This window comes from Rhinatrema bivittatum, unplaced genomic scaffold, assembly GCF_901001135.1.
Source record: "Rhinatrema bivittatum unplaced genomic scaffold, aRhiBiv1.1, whole genome shotgun sequence".
Lineage (NCBI taxonomy): Eukaryota > Metazoa > Chordata > Amphibia > Gymnophiona > Rhinatrematidae > Rhinatrema > Rhinatrema bivittatum.
The window spans coordinates 24597-41636 of NW_021821071.1; the positions used below are offsets into that span (position 1 = coordinate 24597).

The 17040-nt window shown below is 46.2% G+C and overlaps 1 protein-coding gene across 1 annotated transcript in view; it reads right to left on the reverse strand.

The window, feature by feature from the left end:
- LOC115082429 (liprin-alpha-2-like) overlaps positions 1 to 17040 on the reverse strand; it is a gene marked incomplete at its 3' end in the record, with an annotated part of 61107 nt that overhangs the window by 22581 nt on the left and 21486 nt on the right. Inside the window, 6 exon segments of the mRNA XM_029586660.1 lie at positions 2019 to 2093; positions 3385 to 3533; positions 3536 to 3548; positions 4189 to 4290; positions 6086 to 6109; positions 13196 to 14525. Of these exon segments, the coding sequence (XP_029442520.1) occupies positions 2019 to 2093; positions 3385 to 3533; positions 3536 to 3548; positions 4189 to 4290; positions 6086 to 6109; positions 13196 to 13444 (612 nt within the window).

A 17040-nucleotide genomic window follows, 5' to 3' on the forward strand; every position in this document is an offset into this window, starting at 1 on the left:
AAGTTTATTTCCCAACAACCATTCCTTGAGGGAATTCAGACAGTGAGAGATCTTCTTTAAGGCACAGTCATATGACTCTGAAATTGGCACAAAAAAACTAATCATCAGCAAACAGACGGTAGCCAACATCAAGTCGTGAAAGAACTTTGTAGATTGGGGCAATGTAAACATTAATAAAAACAGCTGAGAGGGCTGACCCTTGGGGTACCCCGGTAGCAAGAGACCAATGTCCAGAGATGTATACTGATTAAGAACGAACGCTCTAAAAAGAAGAGAACCATTTTAACGCTACGTTTCCTGTCCCTATGTTAGACAGACGGTTGATCAGAATGGAATGTTTTCCTCCCAGGGAATAGTTAACAGGAGTTTGATTTGTGGCGGCATGGCGCTGTGTTGTTTCAGGGCTGTAAAACACTAACGAGGCCGTGCTGTACAGCTCCCCGGTGTGCTACCATGCCTCGTGACCCTTCTTACACAGTCTGAAGGAAGCACTCAGCTCAGCCATGAGTGGCATGGAGCAGATGGAACATACTCCAGGAAGGTATGAAAAGAAGCAGCACACTGTGGATCATTTTCACAGACTGCAGGCCCTGGGAATATCAGAACGATCAAACAAGGTCCTCAGGACCATAGCCACACTTTGTGACAAGGTCCATGATGTGTGGAATATGTACGGCCATCTTCTATGACAAAGAATATGGAAGGGTTAGCAGCTGGCTCCATTTTGTTTTTCTTAAGAATAGGTTGATCCAGTCCTGGCATTACCCCATTTTATGCAGGGACCTCTGAATTCCAAATTGATTTCTCAATGAAGCTTCCCAAACCTATCCTGGCCGGATTTTCAGGATATCCGCAATGAACATGCATGAGCTATATTTGTCTGCACCTTAGACCAAGCATGTGCAAATTTATCTTAGGCATGTTCGTTGTTGATATCCTGAAAACCCAAACTGGCTGTAGAGTCACCAGGATAAGTTTGGGAAGCCCCGCTCTAAGAAAAACAGAAATACAAGTCCCTGCTTGCAGTGGGAAAAAAACAGTATGGGATCAACCTATCAACTATCAACCCTACTAAATGAACCAGAAAAATCCATGGGAATCCTCTGTCATGTTGAGTCTAGCTGGTCCTTCGGGTAGAAAGTTGTTAATCTTGGCATGCTTTGAGCTCAGAACACAAAGTATTCCTTTCCTGATCATTCAACCTGTTGGTCAACTCTAGGCCGTCAAACATATTCCTTTAATGAGGGCTCTCACTTTAAGCATGCCAAGACATCTTACATGTTAACTCTTGAAGTGCTTGTTGAGGTAAAGAGCTTCTCTGCACAAGTTCACAATGTAAGGCAGCTTTGCTAAGATGCTCTTGTTTTTGTCCTGGTAAAACATGGGGCTACCCTCTCTCCTTGTTGAGGTATCCATTCTTTCAATGTGAACTCATCCACATCTTCCAGGACTGTGTCCTTTCTTGCCGTTGTGCAGGGCGCTAGCCGTGCATCTGATGTGAGCACATCAACGGAAGGCAAAATAACCCGTCAGTATAAGCATGACATTGGTTACCTTTACATGTGACAACATATCTGTGGAAAGTGAGCTACAGAGATTGCCCAAAGAATTCAGCCCCCTCTCTCCTTTCAGACACACCCCTTTCTATGCTTATGATAAACTGCTGCAGGTGATGTGAATCACCTGCACCAGAGGGACTCTCCAAGTGTTCTCATGTTCTAAACCAAGTTCCTGTGTACACTCGGGGAAACCTGCCAGTACAGAGTTACATGCGTAATTTCAAGCAGTGCCACCACTGAGCCACCGAGCTAGCCCCACCCAGACAGTTTTGAAGCCTAAGATGCACACAGAAGCTCACGTTAACAGCCGGATTGCTATGCAGCTGAATAACGGGATGCAAAGTTCTGCACATAAGCAACGCACCATTTATAACGTACAAGTTCTACAAATTTTGGTCACATGTGCATATCATGAACGCCCCTTTTTTTAGGTGGGTAAATTTGCCTGGGCAAGCATACCTCCTCACAGGCAGCTGCCAGCTGTTCTTCCAAGATTGCCACTCTCTGCAGCGATGCACGCAAACGCTCTCGCACCTAGAATTAGATATAAAAAGTTAACAGCAGTTAGTTTACCAAAAAACTTTACTTTGCCTGTACTAATGATGCCTCTGAACCTAATAATGTCTAAGATTAACATCCCTCCACCCACAGTTTATAGCTGTATTCTGGGTTTTCTCACCCTTTATAACAACCCCTATCGTCAATTATGCATGTTCTCACCCAGTGCCGGGAATGACAGACCTTCTCATTCTGTCACTATCAGACATTCTCATCCAATACCAGGTAACAACAAAGCTTCTAAGTCAGGATAGGTCCTAGGGGGATGTAGGGCTGGAGCAAGTTTGTCTGTACAGGGCATCATCATGAGGAGGAAGAGTGGTGGGCAAGCTCACTGAATACCAACTCTGAATACCACTAATAGAGAAAAAGACCTTCTCCTCCAACACCAGGGAATAATAGATCTTCTCATCATCTTGCTCTCCACCAGACTAGGACAGACCTTCTCAGCTCCCACCAGCTAGTGACAGATATGCTCAAACTCTCACTCTCCAGCTGCATGTCATATACCTTCTCAGCCACCATCAAGTAATGACAGACCTTCTCACCCATGTTCAACCTTTCACTCTCCAAAAGGTGATGACAGACCTTCTTACCCATGCTCAACCTTTCACTCTCCAAAAGGTGATGACAGTCCTTCTCATCCATGTTCAACCTCTCACTCTCCAACAGGTGATGACAGACCTTCTCACCCATGTTCAGCCTTTCACTCTCCTAAAGGTGATGACAGACCTTCTCACCCATGTTCAGCCTTTTACTCTCCAACAGGTGATGACAAACCTTCTCACCCATGCTCAACCTCTCACTCTCCAACAGGTGATGACAGACCTTCTCACCCATGCTCAACCTTTCATTCTCCAAAAGGTGATGACAGACCTTCTCATTCTGTCACCTTCCACCAAACATTCTTCTCCAACACCGGGTAATAGCAAGCTTCTCAATGAATACCCAACTAATGACTGACTTTCCCAGATACCAGGCAATGACAGGTTATCTCATCATTGCACCCTCCACCAGGTAGTAACAAGAGTTTCTTACTCAACACCAGGCATTCACACCCTCTACCAGGTACTGACAGACTTTCTCACCCAATAACAAGTACTGTAATAACAGAAACTGTTATTCTTTCAACCACAATCAAACAATGGCAAACCTTCTCAACTCATCACCAAACACCAAGTAATAACAGACCTTCTCACCCAAAACTTGGAAATGACAGAATTTCTCATTTTCTCATCCAGCAGCAGGTAATGATGGACTTTCTCACCTTCTCGTCCAAAGCTTTATGATGCTCAAATAATGATTTCAGGGCTTTTAAAACTTCTACTTCACTGGAAACGCCAGAGGGAGACTGAGCCTGCCTCTTGACCACGGTCATTCTCAGTGACCTCTCGTGCCGCGAAACCAAGCACTCAGGTGTTCAAGCAACAACTGCAAGTCAAAAAGAGCAATTTGATTGCATATAGACGGCAAACAAACTATTTTCGTCTTTTTTGTGGACTGTAGACTTGACCTGTTTCATTGGGAAGTTTAAGCACATACATTTTTATAACATGAGGTGTTGGATTAAGAGGTCCATATTCAGCTGTTGAGCCATTTAGCTGAATAGACATATCTGGCTAACTTGACTGGGATATTCAGTGGTGCAGCTGCAACTAATAGCCAGATAAGTTTATCCAGCTAACTTAACCAGATGCGGCTGAAAATCTTCACTTATCCAGCTAAACTAGCCAGATAAATAGCTCCACCTTGGAACAACCCTGTCCCTCCCCCCACTTGGCTGGCTAACTGTTTACCCAGATAAATAATTATCTGGCTAAGTGGCGGCTGCTACATGCAGTCAAATATTGAAACAGCGCCACTTAGCTGGATAAGTCCGAACTTACCTGGCCAAGTGGCGTTGAATCTCAACCTCAAAGTAATAAAGAAAAATGATAACAATTAGGTAAACTAGCCAGCTCCAACTTGTGTTCTTCCTTCAATGAGTGGGGTCATTATTCTAATGGTTAGGAGCAAGACAAGCTTCTGACTTTCCTTCCATTCCCCCAGGAAGATAGCTCTTTCTGCTCACCCTTGTGTTATTGCGCTCTGCCTTCAGCTCCGAAATCTCATCTTCTCTCTCCAAAAGCTGCTCCCTGCATGCGTTTAAATCTCTGGTCAGTGTTGCAAACTCCTGGAAAAGCAAAGGAACATAGAAGATCCGGCCCACGTTTGCAGCGCCATGTGGAATGGACCCTAGGGTGATCCATCAAGAATGCCCAAAAGACCATCTCCCCATGTTATATTTTCTCTCTCTTCAAACAGATCGGTTTGTGGCTTCCCTTCATCACTTATGACTTTAATCTTTCTAAAAACCTGTTGGATGTTTTCAGTTTGCCAATGGACATGGCCAACTGACAATGATTAGTGATCCGAGTCAGACTACTAAATTTCTATTTTTCATGCCTGTCAGTGTTATTCTTATGCTTCTTTGAGTAGGTGAGTTTACTAATGGTTAACACAATGTCCTGGCTCTGTGATATTTTTATGAAATCTGTATTTTTCTTAGACTGTGGAAGAAGGCGGGCTTGATGTTCCTGTGTGACGTGTTGGTAACAATGTTTATTTCTGTATACATTGTCTAATTCAGCAAAGGTTTTTCCAGTAGGTCAACCCATTTCCCATCAGAGATTTTCTCTTGGATTGATCCACCGACATGTTAGATCGTGTTGATTGCCAATGGTAAGGACCGGGCGCTCAATCAACGTTCTCACCGTGAAGCTACATGTTTTCCTCCCTATCTCTATCTTGGAACAAAGGTGACAAAGCTTCCCGAAACACGGGAATCCCTCTGTTACATCAGGTTGAGGTACAGAAATAGTTCCATGCTTAACGCATTCTGACGGGGTGAAAGGGGAGAATGGAGAAGAAAGGTAACTATTATCCATGGGTGCGTCCTGGGAGCCTAAAATGCCAGGAGGAATATTTATCAGGTTGTCAAAGGCCATGTGCTTTTCAAGCATTTGCAGCCACTGCATTGTACTGAAATTTCTTGCATGTTGCCAATATTTTCGGTCTCTCACTCTGTGCCGTGTGCTTAAGAAGCCTTTCCTGGCAGGCGGTCAAGTATACAGAAACAGGAGGGGGGAGGGGAGGAATGCCGAAAGAGCATTTGGAGTGGCCCACACCTGTTTTAATGGGATTTAGCAGCTCAGAGCCCGCTAGTCCTCCAGGAGCATCTGATTGTGTCAGGGCGCTGCCTGCTGGCAGCATGCACCCACTGCATGGGACTATCGTTTTCAAGAGTCTGTGGGGCAAGACTGCAAATAGGCTTTCAGCATGCCTGCCTTAGGGTTAACTGAAAGGTAGATCCCTCTATAGTCCTTCCGAGAGGCTGGTGCACACAGTTATTTATTCGTTTAAGTAACGCCTCCTGCATGATCAGTGAAGAACCCCGACATTCCGGAAAGAGAAAAGTTACAACGATCCCCCGAAGCAGGCGCTGAATGCCGAAACATCAGCAATGTCGGGGTTCTTCACTGATCTTTTCTACTGGAAGCCCAGTTTTGATCCAGATAAGTACAAACAGTGAAACTGCTCTGTTTGAAGAAGATTTGGGAAAGTAACACCAGCCTTGCCATCAGGACTGGCACATGTACAGGGAGGATTGGGGGGGGGGGGGGGAATACTGTAAATCAGTGGTTCTCGGCGTTTTTTCTACCCATGCTCACATGCGTGCCACACCCAACACATGATTAAACGTATATTCCGCATCCCTCCCATCCCCCAACAATGGGTGCAGAGCAGAGCTAGGACATTTCCCCGTACAACTCGCCATACACAAAAGAACCTCTGATGCTGGTGTCATCTCAGTAACAGCAACACCAACTCACTCTAGGCACAAGAGCCCTACCTATGAGAAGGCAGCAATGCATGACCTAATGAGAAAACACAACACATAAGATGGATTCAAATGTAAAATACCTCACCTTGGTCACACATATAGAACTGACCTGCACCAAACACAGAATGAAAAAAACACAAATTACAGTTGTGGAGACTAAAACTGGAATGGAAACCCCAAAAACCACTCTGCATGCAGTGCAAAACTGGAGAACTAGAAACAGAAATACATTTTCTCCCGCACTAAGCAAAGTATAGAGATAAAAGAAATGCACATTCCCCAAATTAACTCTTGCAGCCTGTCACTCCCCTTCCATGGCCCTGTCATTCCTCATTTCTCTCCCTTTCAATCATCCCTTCACACTCACATCCCTGCCCAGAATTCCCGACTCCCCACCCTGTATCCTCTTCTCTGGGTTCCTGCTCTCCCCTGCTTGAAGCTCCCTGCCTCCTCGCCCAGGTACCCTCGACCCCTTGATTCCCACCCCTTCCGACTCAGCAGCCCTCGTGCTCCTACGTCTCCCTGCCCAGCATCCCACAAGGTGAAGGGAGCAGGCCCGGCAGGGGAAGATAACGTTGGTGTCCCATCGGGCCCAGAAGAGCAGCAGTTGGCAATTTCTCGCTCTGATCTAGGAGAAGGAGGGAAGAGCCTCCCACTAGGCCAGAAAGAGGAGAAGGAAGTGAGATAAAGGAGATGTCACCCAGCTCCCACCAGGGCTGGCGAGAGAGCAGCCTCCCGTTGAGAAGCACGGCTGTAAATGTTTAAAATTCAATGCTTTTGATATGATCCGGTCTAAAGTCCACCGAGGGCATAAGACTGCAGATTGGATTTTGCATTGCTTGCTGATACAGTTTCCCTTTCCTCGATTGTTTACATTGAGTATTTTAGAGTAGGATTTTTACAGAGTAGTTTTTGGCACCTGTTTGTGTTTGTGGCCATCCTAGATTTAACATGTCACCTTTACATCAAATGTCGCTAATGCACAAAAAGTTTCCACATTCGATTTTGCACCCAAAAGCTCCAAGTTGGGCACCAATTTGTAACCTGCCAGTGCAGTGTCTCTCAATCAGCAGGCGTTTTCAAGGGGTACTTCCCTTTCCCAGTCCCTCCAACCTCCATGCTCTCATGCAACCTCTAAATAGAACCATGGGATTCACTCCAATTTCAGTCCACATCTCTTATTTTCTTGCTCAAGGATGCTGCATGCCCCCCAACCTATAGATAAACACTTATCACATACTGTATATCCCTATGTCATTGCTTGCCCCCAAGCTCCATGTCACAAGGAAAGTCCAAATCAAACTTCGTGTAGCTCAGAGCAAGATGAGGTTCTCTCTATGGTGCCCAAAGCAAATATTTACTGTCAAACAATAAACCTCTATCCAGTTCTTGGTTACATATGAAATCATAGCCTTATTGATCTTAATAATGTTTATTGCAACAAAAATATTTCCTGGCAACTCTTAATCATCTTGTCTGTATTTCTTGACTCTATTGTAAGCTCCACGGATCAGAGACTCTCTCATATATGTATCCGTGCAGTGCTGCATGTCTAGTAATGCTACAGAAATTTGTAGGGATGTGCATTCGTCACATTCGTTTCGGTGGGAACGCATGTATTTTGCCGACTTTCTAGTACACGCGGGAAAAACGGATAGCAAATGAAAGTGAGAGCGTCTGTGAGAGAACGCATGAGCCTGTGTGTGTGAGAGAGAGAGGAAGGGAAGAAGACAGTATAAGAAGAAACAGAATAAGAAGAGAGACTCTAAACAGGAATTAGGAAATGATTAACAAGGGGAAAGAGAAAACTGGGACCAACTGATTAGAAAATCACAAAGATCAGACAACAAATTTTGAGATTTTAGCAATTGGAATATGCCATCTTTGGGAATGTGCAATTCTTATATTTTTGTATTTTGCTCTCTTTCTTCAGTGTTTGCATTGCTGCTTTTTCATAAGGTTGCTGTTATTTGAGTCCTGAGAGTCAGTGCTGTGACTGTATGGTATGGCAAGTTTCTAGATGTCTCTTTCTTTGCAGGAGTGTGTGTTAACTTCACAAAATGTTTAGCAGTGGAGGGATATTTTTTGCTGAGGTGACACCAGAATTTGAATTTTTTTTCATGTTGATTAAAATGTGAATTGTTCTAGCTCTGCTCTGGACCTGTTCTGATAATTAATGCTATTTTATTGTAGTTATGATGAATTCTGGCTTTCTGCAAAGAGGATTCATGAATACATTGATTTTTGTTTTATTACATGATTGATTGGATCTGACATACTTGGGCATTTATAAACTGCAATAAATATAAAGTAAATTAATACAGATTAATAGAATTTTTTAATGCTGGTAAGTGCTTGAAATAATTGAGGTAAAATGTTTTAAAGCTTTATGCATGATGCATAATGGCTGTTGCAAACGACTTAGAAAGCCATTGTAGGTGCAGTATATGGCATTATTTATCAATAAGAATACAACATATAAGTCTCAGCCCTGCATGTCTACAGCCCACCCATGTTCACCTTGTGCCCACCCAAAGATCAGTTCGGGCTACACCACCGAGTGAGACAGGCTACTTCTGAAATTAAGACTCCTTTTCCCCTGTCCACCTCTTCATGCTTATTGGGCTGTTAAAGGGAACCTTCCAGATCTCAACATAGGCCACAAGTCAACAGTAAATTGATTGATCAGTTATTACGCGCTGCCCATCTCACTATAGCGTTTTCTGGAAGCTGACCCCCACAATTGGGGGATCAAGGTGGCCAAGCTTGCATCACTGGAGGGGATCACCATTGCTCTGAAAGGAGAAGTGGACATTTATGACTGTGTTTGGTTGGTCTTACTGGAACCGGCGCTCACAAGAAATTTAAAGTGCACTCTGATGTTGCCCCATTTCCCCTCCCCCCTTAAAAATTCTCAATTCACATGCAAAATGCCTTTGAATTTTCTTTCAATATATTTTGTATTTACTTGATTGTCATCCTTGATATTCCTCTTCCTATAGGCACCCCAAAGTGGATTACAACAAACATTAAAAAATCAGACAATGATACAAATATAGAGCCCAACCCCCCCCCCCCCCCCCCACCAGAAACCAAACAACACAGCAATAACACCAATACAGGGGAATGAAAATGTTTTAAAGAATTCTGCTTGGCTTCGTGTCCAAGCAAATGAAAAGTTCACCAAAACTTACAAGAAGCTTTCATTTCCTCTAATTCCTGTCGATACAAGCAAGCTCATAGCACCTACCCCTGGAGAACGCAGCACTTAGGATAATACTGTGTCTGTGAAAATGTCCCTTCCCTCTGCAGCATCCTCTGTCAACATTTCCTTGCAAAGGTCTTTAGGTGAATCGCTTAAAGGCTCAGATTTTCCATGACCCAGATCATCTCTCTTTGGCCAATCTCTGTTTTATTCGCTCATTTTAATCTGTTACATTTTCACACCTGGCAGCTAACACTTCCTGCTAGCAGAGCATTAAATACTTTCCTACAGAATTGCAGTGTCTCGGAGCTTGCACTCCGTGCATTAATATTCTGCTGCTTTTTCACACTTCCTGCACTCACTGCATCTCTGTCTGCAGTGAGTCATTATCTGTCTCATGGAGAAAAGGCAAATGGTTTGCACATCAACTTACAAGCAACGTACAAGCTTTTACAAAAAAGTCATCGTATAATGTTAAGAACAAAATATATACACCGTTGTGTATTGGACTACATAAGTGACTATTCTAGCAGGGTGCCATAATCTGAGTCCCTACTACCCTCAGTAGGGAAAGTCTTAAGACTGAAGTATTTAAACTATGTCTCAGACCTGCCATAGGGGCATCGACATTGCACGTCCTCTGTGAAAAATCAAAGATTTACTTGCAGTAACATGAAGTTGAATCCTCTTGTAGAACCAGCAGCTACTTGGTTAACTAGGCATCTCCTACTGAGGAGACCCCATGACCTTAGAGAGCCTATGAGAACTGGCCAGCAACCAGGAAGGAATGGTAAGAGTGAAACAAAAAAGAAGGAGGGGGGAAGGCTTTTTGGAGGAGTGGCTAAGAGCTGTGCAGCAGAAGAGGAGGCTGGGGAGGGAGATTGTTGGGAGTTACAACCTGTAAACAGATCCAGGAGTTGTAGCTGCAGCCCAGAACTCCCCTCAGTGAGCTGAGTGATAAGTGACAAAGAAATCTAGAGGAACTTTATCTCGGCAAACATTTCAGACCTTGTTGCTGCTTTAGCCGGTTAACAGAAAATCTAGGGGGGGTTCGTGTCAAGGTCCTCGTAACCAGGAAATGATATGGAAAATGCTTTCGCAGCTCACAGGGAGCACCCCCGAGCCGCGCTACTCATCTCCCATGCCAAGCCTCTCGGCTTCTTTGTCGCGCTGCAGAACACCGCCGCGACTGCTGCTTCCCCGAGGCCTCCGTAGGCGCACGCGCTCCCGACCTTTAAAGGGCCCGCAGTGGGAAAAGACCGCAGCACCCGAAGGTAACATCACCAGCCCGAGTCCTAGTTCAGGACCTCACCCACGGCCCTTCTTTGCCTCAGCAACAGGCCCAGCTACCCTGTGTGGTGCGTGTTCCTGCCTTTGTCTCAGCCTGTTTCGGTCTTCATCCCTACCTGTTCCAGCCTTGCCTGCCTCTGCCTCTCCATCCCTCTTGCCTTCCTCAGACGGATCCCTGCTTTGATCCTCGCCTGGACTCTGGATACGCTTGACCGCTGCGGGCCCTGGACCTTCATCTGGAGTCTGGATATGCCTGTTCACTGCCTGCCCCCAACCTGGGTCCTCAAAACGTCTGACCACTGCCCACGACCCTGGCCTGGCCTTGGACCATGTCTCCAGTCGTCAGCGGAGACCCTCGCCTAAGCCCTGCTGGTCCCGGCAACCAAGGGGGAACGTGTGCTGCCTGGTAAAGGTGACGCTCCTGACCAGTCTCTGCCTGGTAAAGGTGACGCTCCTGACCAGTCTCTGCCTGGTAAAGGTGACGCTCCTGACCAGTCTCTGCCTGGTAAAGGTGACGCTCCTGACCAGTCTCTGCCTGGTAAAGGTGACGCTCCTGAGCAGTCTCTGCCTGGTAAAGGTGACGCTCCTGACCAGTCTCTGCCTGGTAAAGGTGACGTTCCTGAGCAGTCTCTGCGCTGCCTGCCGACGGTGAGAACCTGCAGGGAGGGGTCAATCTCGCCTCTGCCCAAGGGTCCACAGACAGCAGAAAAATACACCTTTCAGTTACAGTCATTGTCTGTGTGAACAGAAAACAAAACCGGGCCCAGGCTGCCCTACAAGAAGACAGATAGCAGGAAACTTGATCAACACTGCAGATGGAATAAAATGGCTATTTCCCTGACACAAAAAGTCATCCCCAGTTGCCTCTTCTTTGCTTTTTCAAGCTCACGTCCCTTTCGGCAGAAGGGGAAAAACTCAGGCTTGAACTTACTCCTCATTTCCTGGGTACCTGGAAGTTAAGCGGCAGGGAAGGTTTGATAAAACTTTATTCAGTTGCATGATCTGTCTCCCCACTGTCACCTGCTGTGATGTTTGCTCGTTTTATTTCAGTGGTTGTTTCCTATTGGGGGGGGGGGGGGGCTTCTGCTGATTTATGCCTCATTATCCCCACCTTCCCCTTATGCCTGAGTTCAGTTATAAGTTATCAGTCACCTGTGGCGATTGTTTGGGTACCCTGTTATGAAAAGGGGGAGCTGGAACAGGAAGGCGCAGGGCTCCTCTATCCCAGAAGCTATGTGGCACTGGTAACCCGCAGCCCCCGCTCTGCCTGCCCATCCACACAGGTGCAGGTGGGCTTCTCTCTTCCGTGGCAGTAGACCCCCCTCTCTTGGTGATCTGTATTACCTGAGGGAGGTGCTACACTGTACAACTGTAGCTCGGGTTTTCTTTTAGAAAGTCTTTACTTATGCGTCCAGTACAGAAAAATCTAATGCACGCTTGAAACAGTTCAAGAATCACTTTTCTGCATTAGCAACACCTTTCCAAGATCCCAGAGCCACAGTCAAACACCTCTCCCACATCCAGCAATGGTTTTCTGCCGGCTCACCAACCCTGACCTATCGGAATCTGCTTCCTTTTTCCTATTAGGAACAAACTGGAAGGTGGAGGCCCCCGCTGAATCCAACCTCATATTTTTTCTATTTGGAAAATTACTACTGCCCACGTCCCTAAACTGCACATCTCTCCTGCATCCCAAACTATACAGCTCACTATCTTTCCTGCATCCTCAACTCACACGCATCATTACGCCATGTGCATCAAGACATCTTCCAATCACCAAGCAATATGCTTCAATACCTCTCCAACATCCCTGTGCCACGTGCGTCAAAGATTCTCCCAGATCCCCAAGTCACACACATCATTACGCCATGTGCATTGACATCTCTTCCAAATCACCAAGCCACAAGCATCAACTCCAATAGCCCTGTGCCACGTGCGTCAACGATTCTCCCAGATCCCCAAGTCACACGCATCATTACGCCATGTGCATTGACATCTCTTCCAAATCACCAAGCCACAAGCATCAACTCCAATAGCCCTGTGCCACGTGCGTCAACGATTCTCCCAGATCCCCAAGTCACACGCATCATTACGCCATGTGCATCAACATCTCTTCCAAATCACCAAGCCACAAGCATCAACTCTACTCCAATAGCCCTTTGCCACATGTGTCAACGATTCTCCCAGATCCCCAAGTCACGCGCATCATTACGCCATGTGCATCAACATCTCTTCCAAATCACCAAGCCACAAGCATCAACTCTACTCCAATACCCTTGTGCCACGTGCGTCAACGATTCTCCCAGATCCCCAAGTCACGCGCATCAACACCTCTATCAGGCAGATCACCAAGCCACAGCCATAACACCTTTTCTACATCCTCAAGTCCTAAGCATCGGTACCTTTCCCACATCAAAATCTCTTACTTCACCAAACCTATGTTAAAGCCCCATGTCAGCAGCTCCCCTTCAGTACCAAGCCACGTTAACACCTCTCCCACATCCCTAAACCATGTGTTAACATCCCTCTCTCATTCTCAAGCCACCTGTGCCAACACCTCTTCCACATCACCAACACCATGCATGGCAATGCATATACTATAACAGAACCAAACTTTATAACTGCAACAAGTCTTGGAGCTCTAGAAGCAGATTTCACAGCCTGCGATACCAAGCACGTGGCCTGGGACTCATTCCTTACCTGTGGGAGGGCGCTACTCAGTTGCCTCTGCAGCTGATCCCTCTCATGAATGACCTCCTGCATTTTGGTCTGCGACACGCCCAGTGCTTCCTGGGTTTCTCGCAGCGTATCCAGCAGCTTGTCCCTTTCGTCCAGCATGTTCACCATCAGCTGCTCCAAGTTTGAGTCAGAGTCCGATCCATTCTGGGGGCCTAGTGCAGGGCTCAGGGGCTGCCCCTCACTGATGGTAGGCATCACCTCACACATCATGGCGCCTCTGGGGTTCCAGCTCCCCCACCCCCACCCCCCGTAATATCCAAGTGTCAAAAAAAGGCAGCAGAGAGCCTACTGATTCATGGGCCGACTCTCTCCTGCTGCTCCCTGCCCGTCTCCGACCAAGCGCAGTCCCAGGATTACCAGCTCACGTCATTACAGCAGCCCAAAAGCAGGTTATCGCCTGAGAGAGATGCTCAGTGAGAAGTGGATGGAGTAGCCAAGGGTCAGGGAATCCTCTCTTTCCAATACCTCAATCCACATTTCTTTCTGAAATGTCCAAAGGTTTGTACCTGCAGAAGGGACCTATGTGATCCTGAAGGGACTGGTGCATTTCAGAATTCTTTTTAGGTTGGTCTAGTAAAAGGTGTCAGGACCTGCAAAGCACTCGGCTGTCTCCAGGACTGATATACTCAGTAGAATGATGCGCTAGACATTGTGCATTTCAAACATATTACCTTTTTTAATAACATTTTTCTTCTTTAGAAAAGTTTGCAATTAGCAACAGTGCATTTTGGAATCATCAGCTGTGTTACCCCCAGATGCTCATTCAAAAGAATCTGCATTGCTGACTGTGGTCTCCTCCAAAGTAACTCAGAACTTCACAAAAATAAGTTGTAGATTCAAACTCCAATATGGCATCAATTTGGCCAAAGGATAACATGTGTAACCAGAAAGAGCATGACGCTTGCATAGAGTCGCTCTCTGGACCAGGCCCCCTCCCCCCCATACAGCTCAGCAGACCAGAATCCTCCCCGTTCCCTGGGTGCTGCAGACCAAGCTCCCAGGTTGCAGCTCCGCAGACGGGAGCCCTCCACTCGCTCGTAATGCTGCAGACTGCACCCGCACCTCTTACTGTAGTATCCTCTGATTCCTGAAGATGTGTGCAAGCCCTTCGGAAGACTTAGAATCTCTCGGAACATTCCATCTTCCTTCAGAAACGTGATTTACAATTTTGCGATGGATGAGGCCGAAAGCCCTCCTGTCAGGCCCGTGATAGCAGCAGCAGTTTATAGGGTGAGTCCCACAGGCCACAGAAGTCTCTCAGATCTATTATTCTGCACCACTGGTGGCTCTCCTGTCAGAAGAAAAGCAAGAAGTGAACATTCTGTGGCATCATTTGTCTCTGAAGTGCAAGTTCCACAAATTCTGTAACCAGGGTCCAAGACAAACTTCCCTACATACGGGCAGACACACAAAATATGCAATATTCAGCACTGACCCTCCCTACTGCCCATCCCCAAAAAAACCTGAGATACACAGCATCTGTAATACTGAGGAATGACCCCCTCCCCCCAGCACTGAGACATGTAGCACACCCCCCCCCACCCAACACTGACAGACACACAGCACATGCAATACTCAGCAATGACCCTCCCCACCACCCCCCCCCCCCAAAAAAACCCTGAGAGATACACAGCATCTGTAATACCGAGGAATGACCCCCTCCCCCCAGCACTGAGACATGTAGCACCCCCCCCCCCCCCAACACTGACAGACACACAGCGCACGCAATATTCTGGCTGTTTCCTAAATGCTCACTGATATTCTAAGGTGGTTAAAATTCAAACAGTAGAGCAAAACACAGTTCAGTCTCTGTAGTAACAGCGTTGTCGTAAATTAAGACTTACAGTTGCAGACTGTCTGGTCGCATGTTTTGGACCTGCATCCATAACCCCAGATGCAATACGGGGATTAGCGCTTCCAAAACGCGCATCCAAACCACCGCGTAGATTCCATGTAGATGAAGCTATTAGCTAATACCAGCAATGCCAAAAATTTGCCGTATGGCCAATGCACCATTGCAACACAGCAAATTTTACAGAAAGCACATTCCAGTACAAAAAAAAAAAAGTCTCAGGTAAAAAAAAATTAATTCTGGGTGCCCGATATAAACGCACGAAATACACAGTCCAGGCTGTGTATCTGAGCGTATATATTGTGCCGGTAGCGGGAGAAAACGGACGCTTAACAGCCACTTCTCCTGTACGTCCGATGCCGAAGAGACGCTAGGAACGCACAATTTTTCCTAGTGCTTCCTTTTTAGTGTGAACTCTCATTTAAATATTGCATCGCGTGCCCAGGAGAGGTGGCTGGGGAAACAGGCACTCAACACTGAACGCCCGTTTTCTACGCACAAATATTGCATCGGCCCCTTAATGCAGTAGCAAACAGAAAAGTGCAAAGCAACTGGGCTTAATTCAGTGCAGATGCAACAAGGTGTAATTCTTAAAACTTCACAGACAGCAGTTGTCTCTGCATCTCTGTGGCAGTTACTAGCCATAAGCATTAAGCCTTATGCTCACCTTTGATGCAACTCCAACATTACTCTCTGCATCAGTGGCAGGGGGTGACAGGAAATTTGAATCAAACAGTTACCAACAAGGATCCTGAAGTTGGTGGTCGGTGAAACAGATAAGTATGGGAAAATAAGTGTGGGAGCTTGCTGGGCAGGCTGGATGGGCCGATTGGTCTTTTTCTGCCGTCATTTCTATGTTACAGTATAAGAATATCCGACCCAGGGACAGATAAGTGGTCTCCAGGAGAATTTAATCCAATCAGTTAATTCTAGGAACAGTCACAGCCCAGCCGAGCTGGCAACAGAAATTGGGATGTGGGCCTTCCCCCTCCTACACTCGCTATGCTGGCTTCCAATTTCCTTGTGCACTAAGTTCAAAACCCTATCCCTCACATTCAAGGCACTGAAGGGCTTTCTTCTCTGAGAAATGAAGTGCTTAGCACCGCATCCGAAATCTGGGATCTAGCCAAAAACCACGTCTGCTCGCTCCCTCTCCTAAGGGCCTCCCGGAAAAAGTAATTCAGGTTTAGAACCTTGAAGCGAGTGGCACCTGAGCTGTGGCACTCTCTCTCTCTTTCCCCCCTTCAAGCCACCAGTGACTACGTGGTCTTCCATCCCCAACTGAAAACGTGGCTCTTCAGCCAACAAAAGCACAGCCAGAACAGACCGGCCCCCAGTAACTCATTCGTTTCCGATTCGGCGGTACATATGGGAAGATGGAGCGTCGGAAACGAAGGTGCCTCCCTAGTAATATTTGTTTGTTTGGTCTATTGGGGGTTCCTGGGGGCCGGTCTGTTATGGCTGTGCTTTTGTTGGCTGAAGAGCCACGTTTTCAGTTGGGGATGGAAGGCAAACTTTGACTGAACCTCAGGCAATCCCTCTACCCCATGACTTATCTGTAATGTTCTTAGACCAACTCATCCCTACAACTGAACTGTTATGTTTTTGTATTACCTCAACCCTGTGACTTAATAGTAATCTAATCCGATTGTACTCTGCTTTGAAGTGGCCAAGCAGCCATGAAAGGTGAAATGAAAGTATAAAATGGGACAAATAAGCCCATTTTCATTTCATTTCAAAGGAACGGAAACATTTAAAAAAAATTGGAGTACTTTTTGTTTTCAGTAAATAGTGCATGCTACTTGCAAACTTGAAAAACAATTTGTGTTTACAAACATGACCTGCTGAAGGAGGAGTTTAAGTAAAGAATTCCCAAGAAAATAAGTCAATTTATTTTATTTGCATTCTCTGAAATTTACAAAACCACATCTAACAGATACATTTCAACAGGACC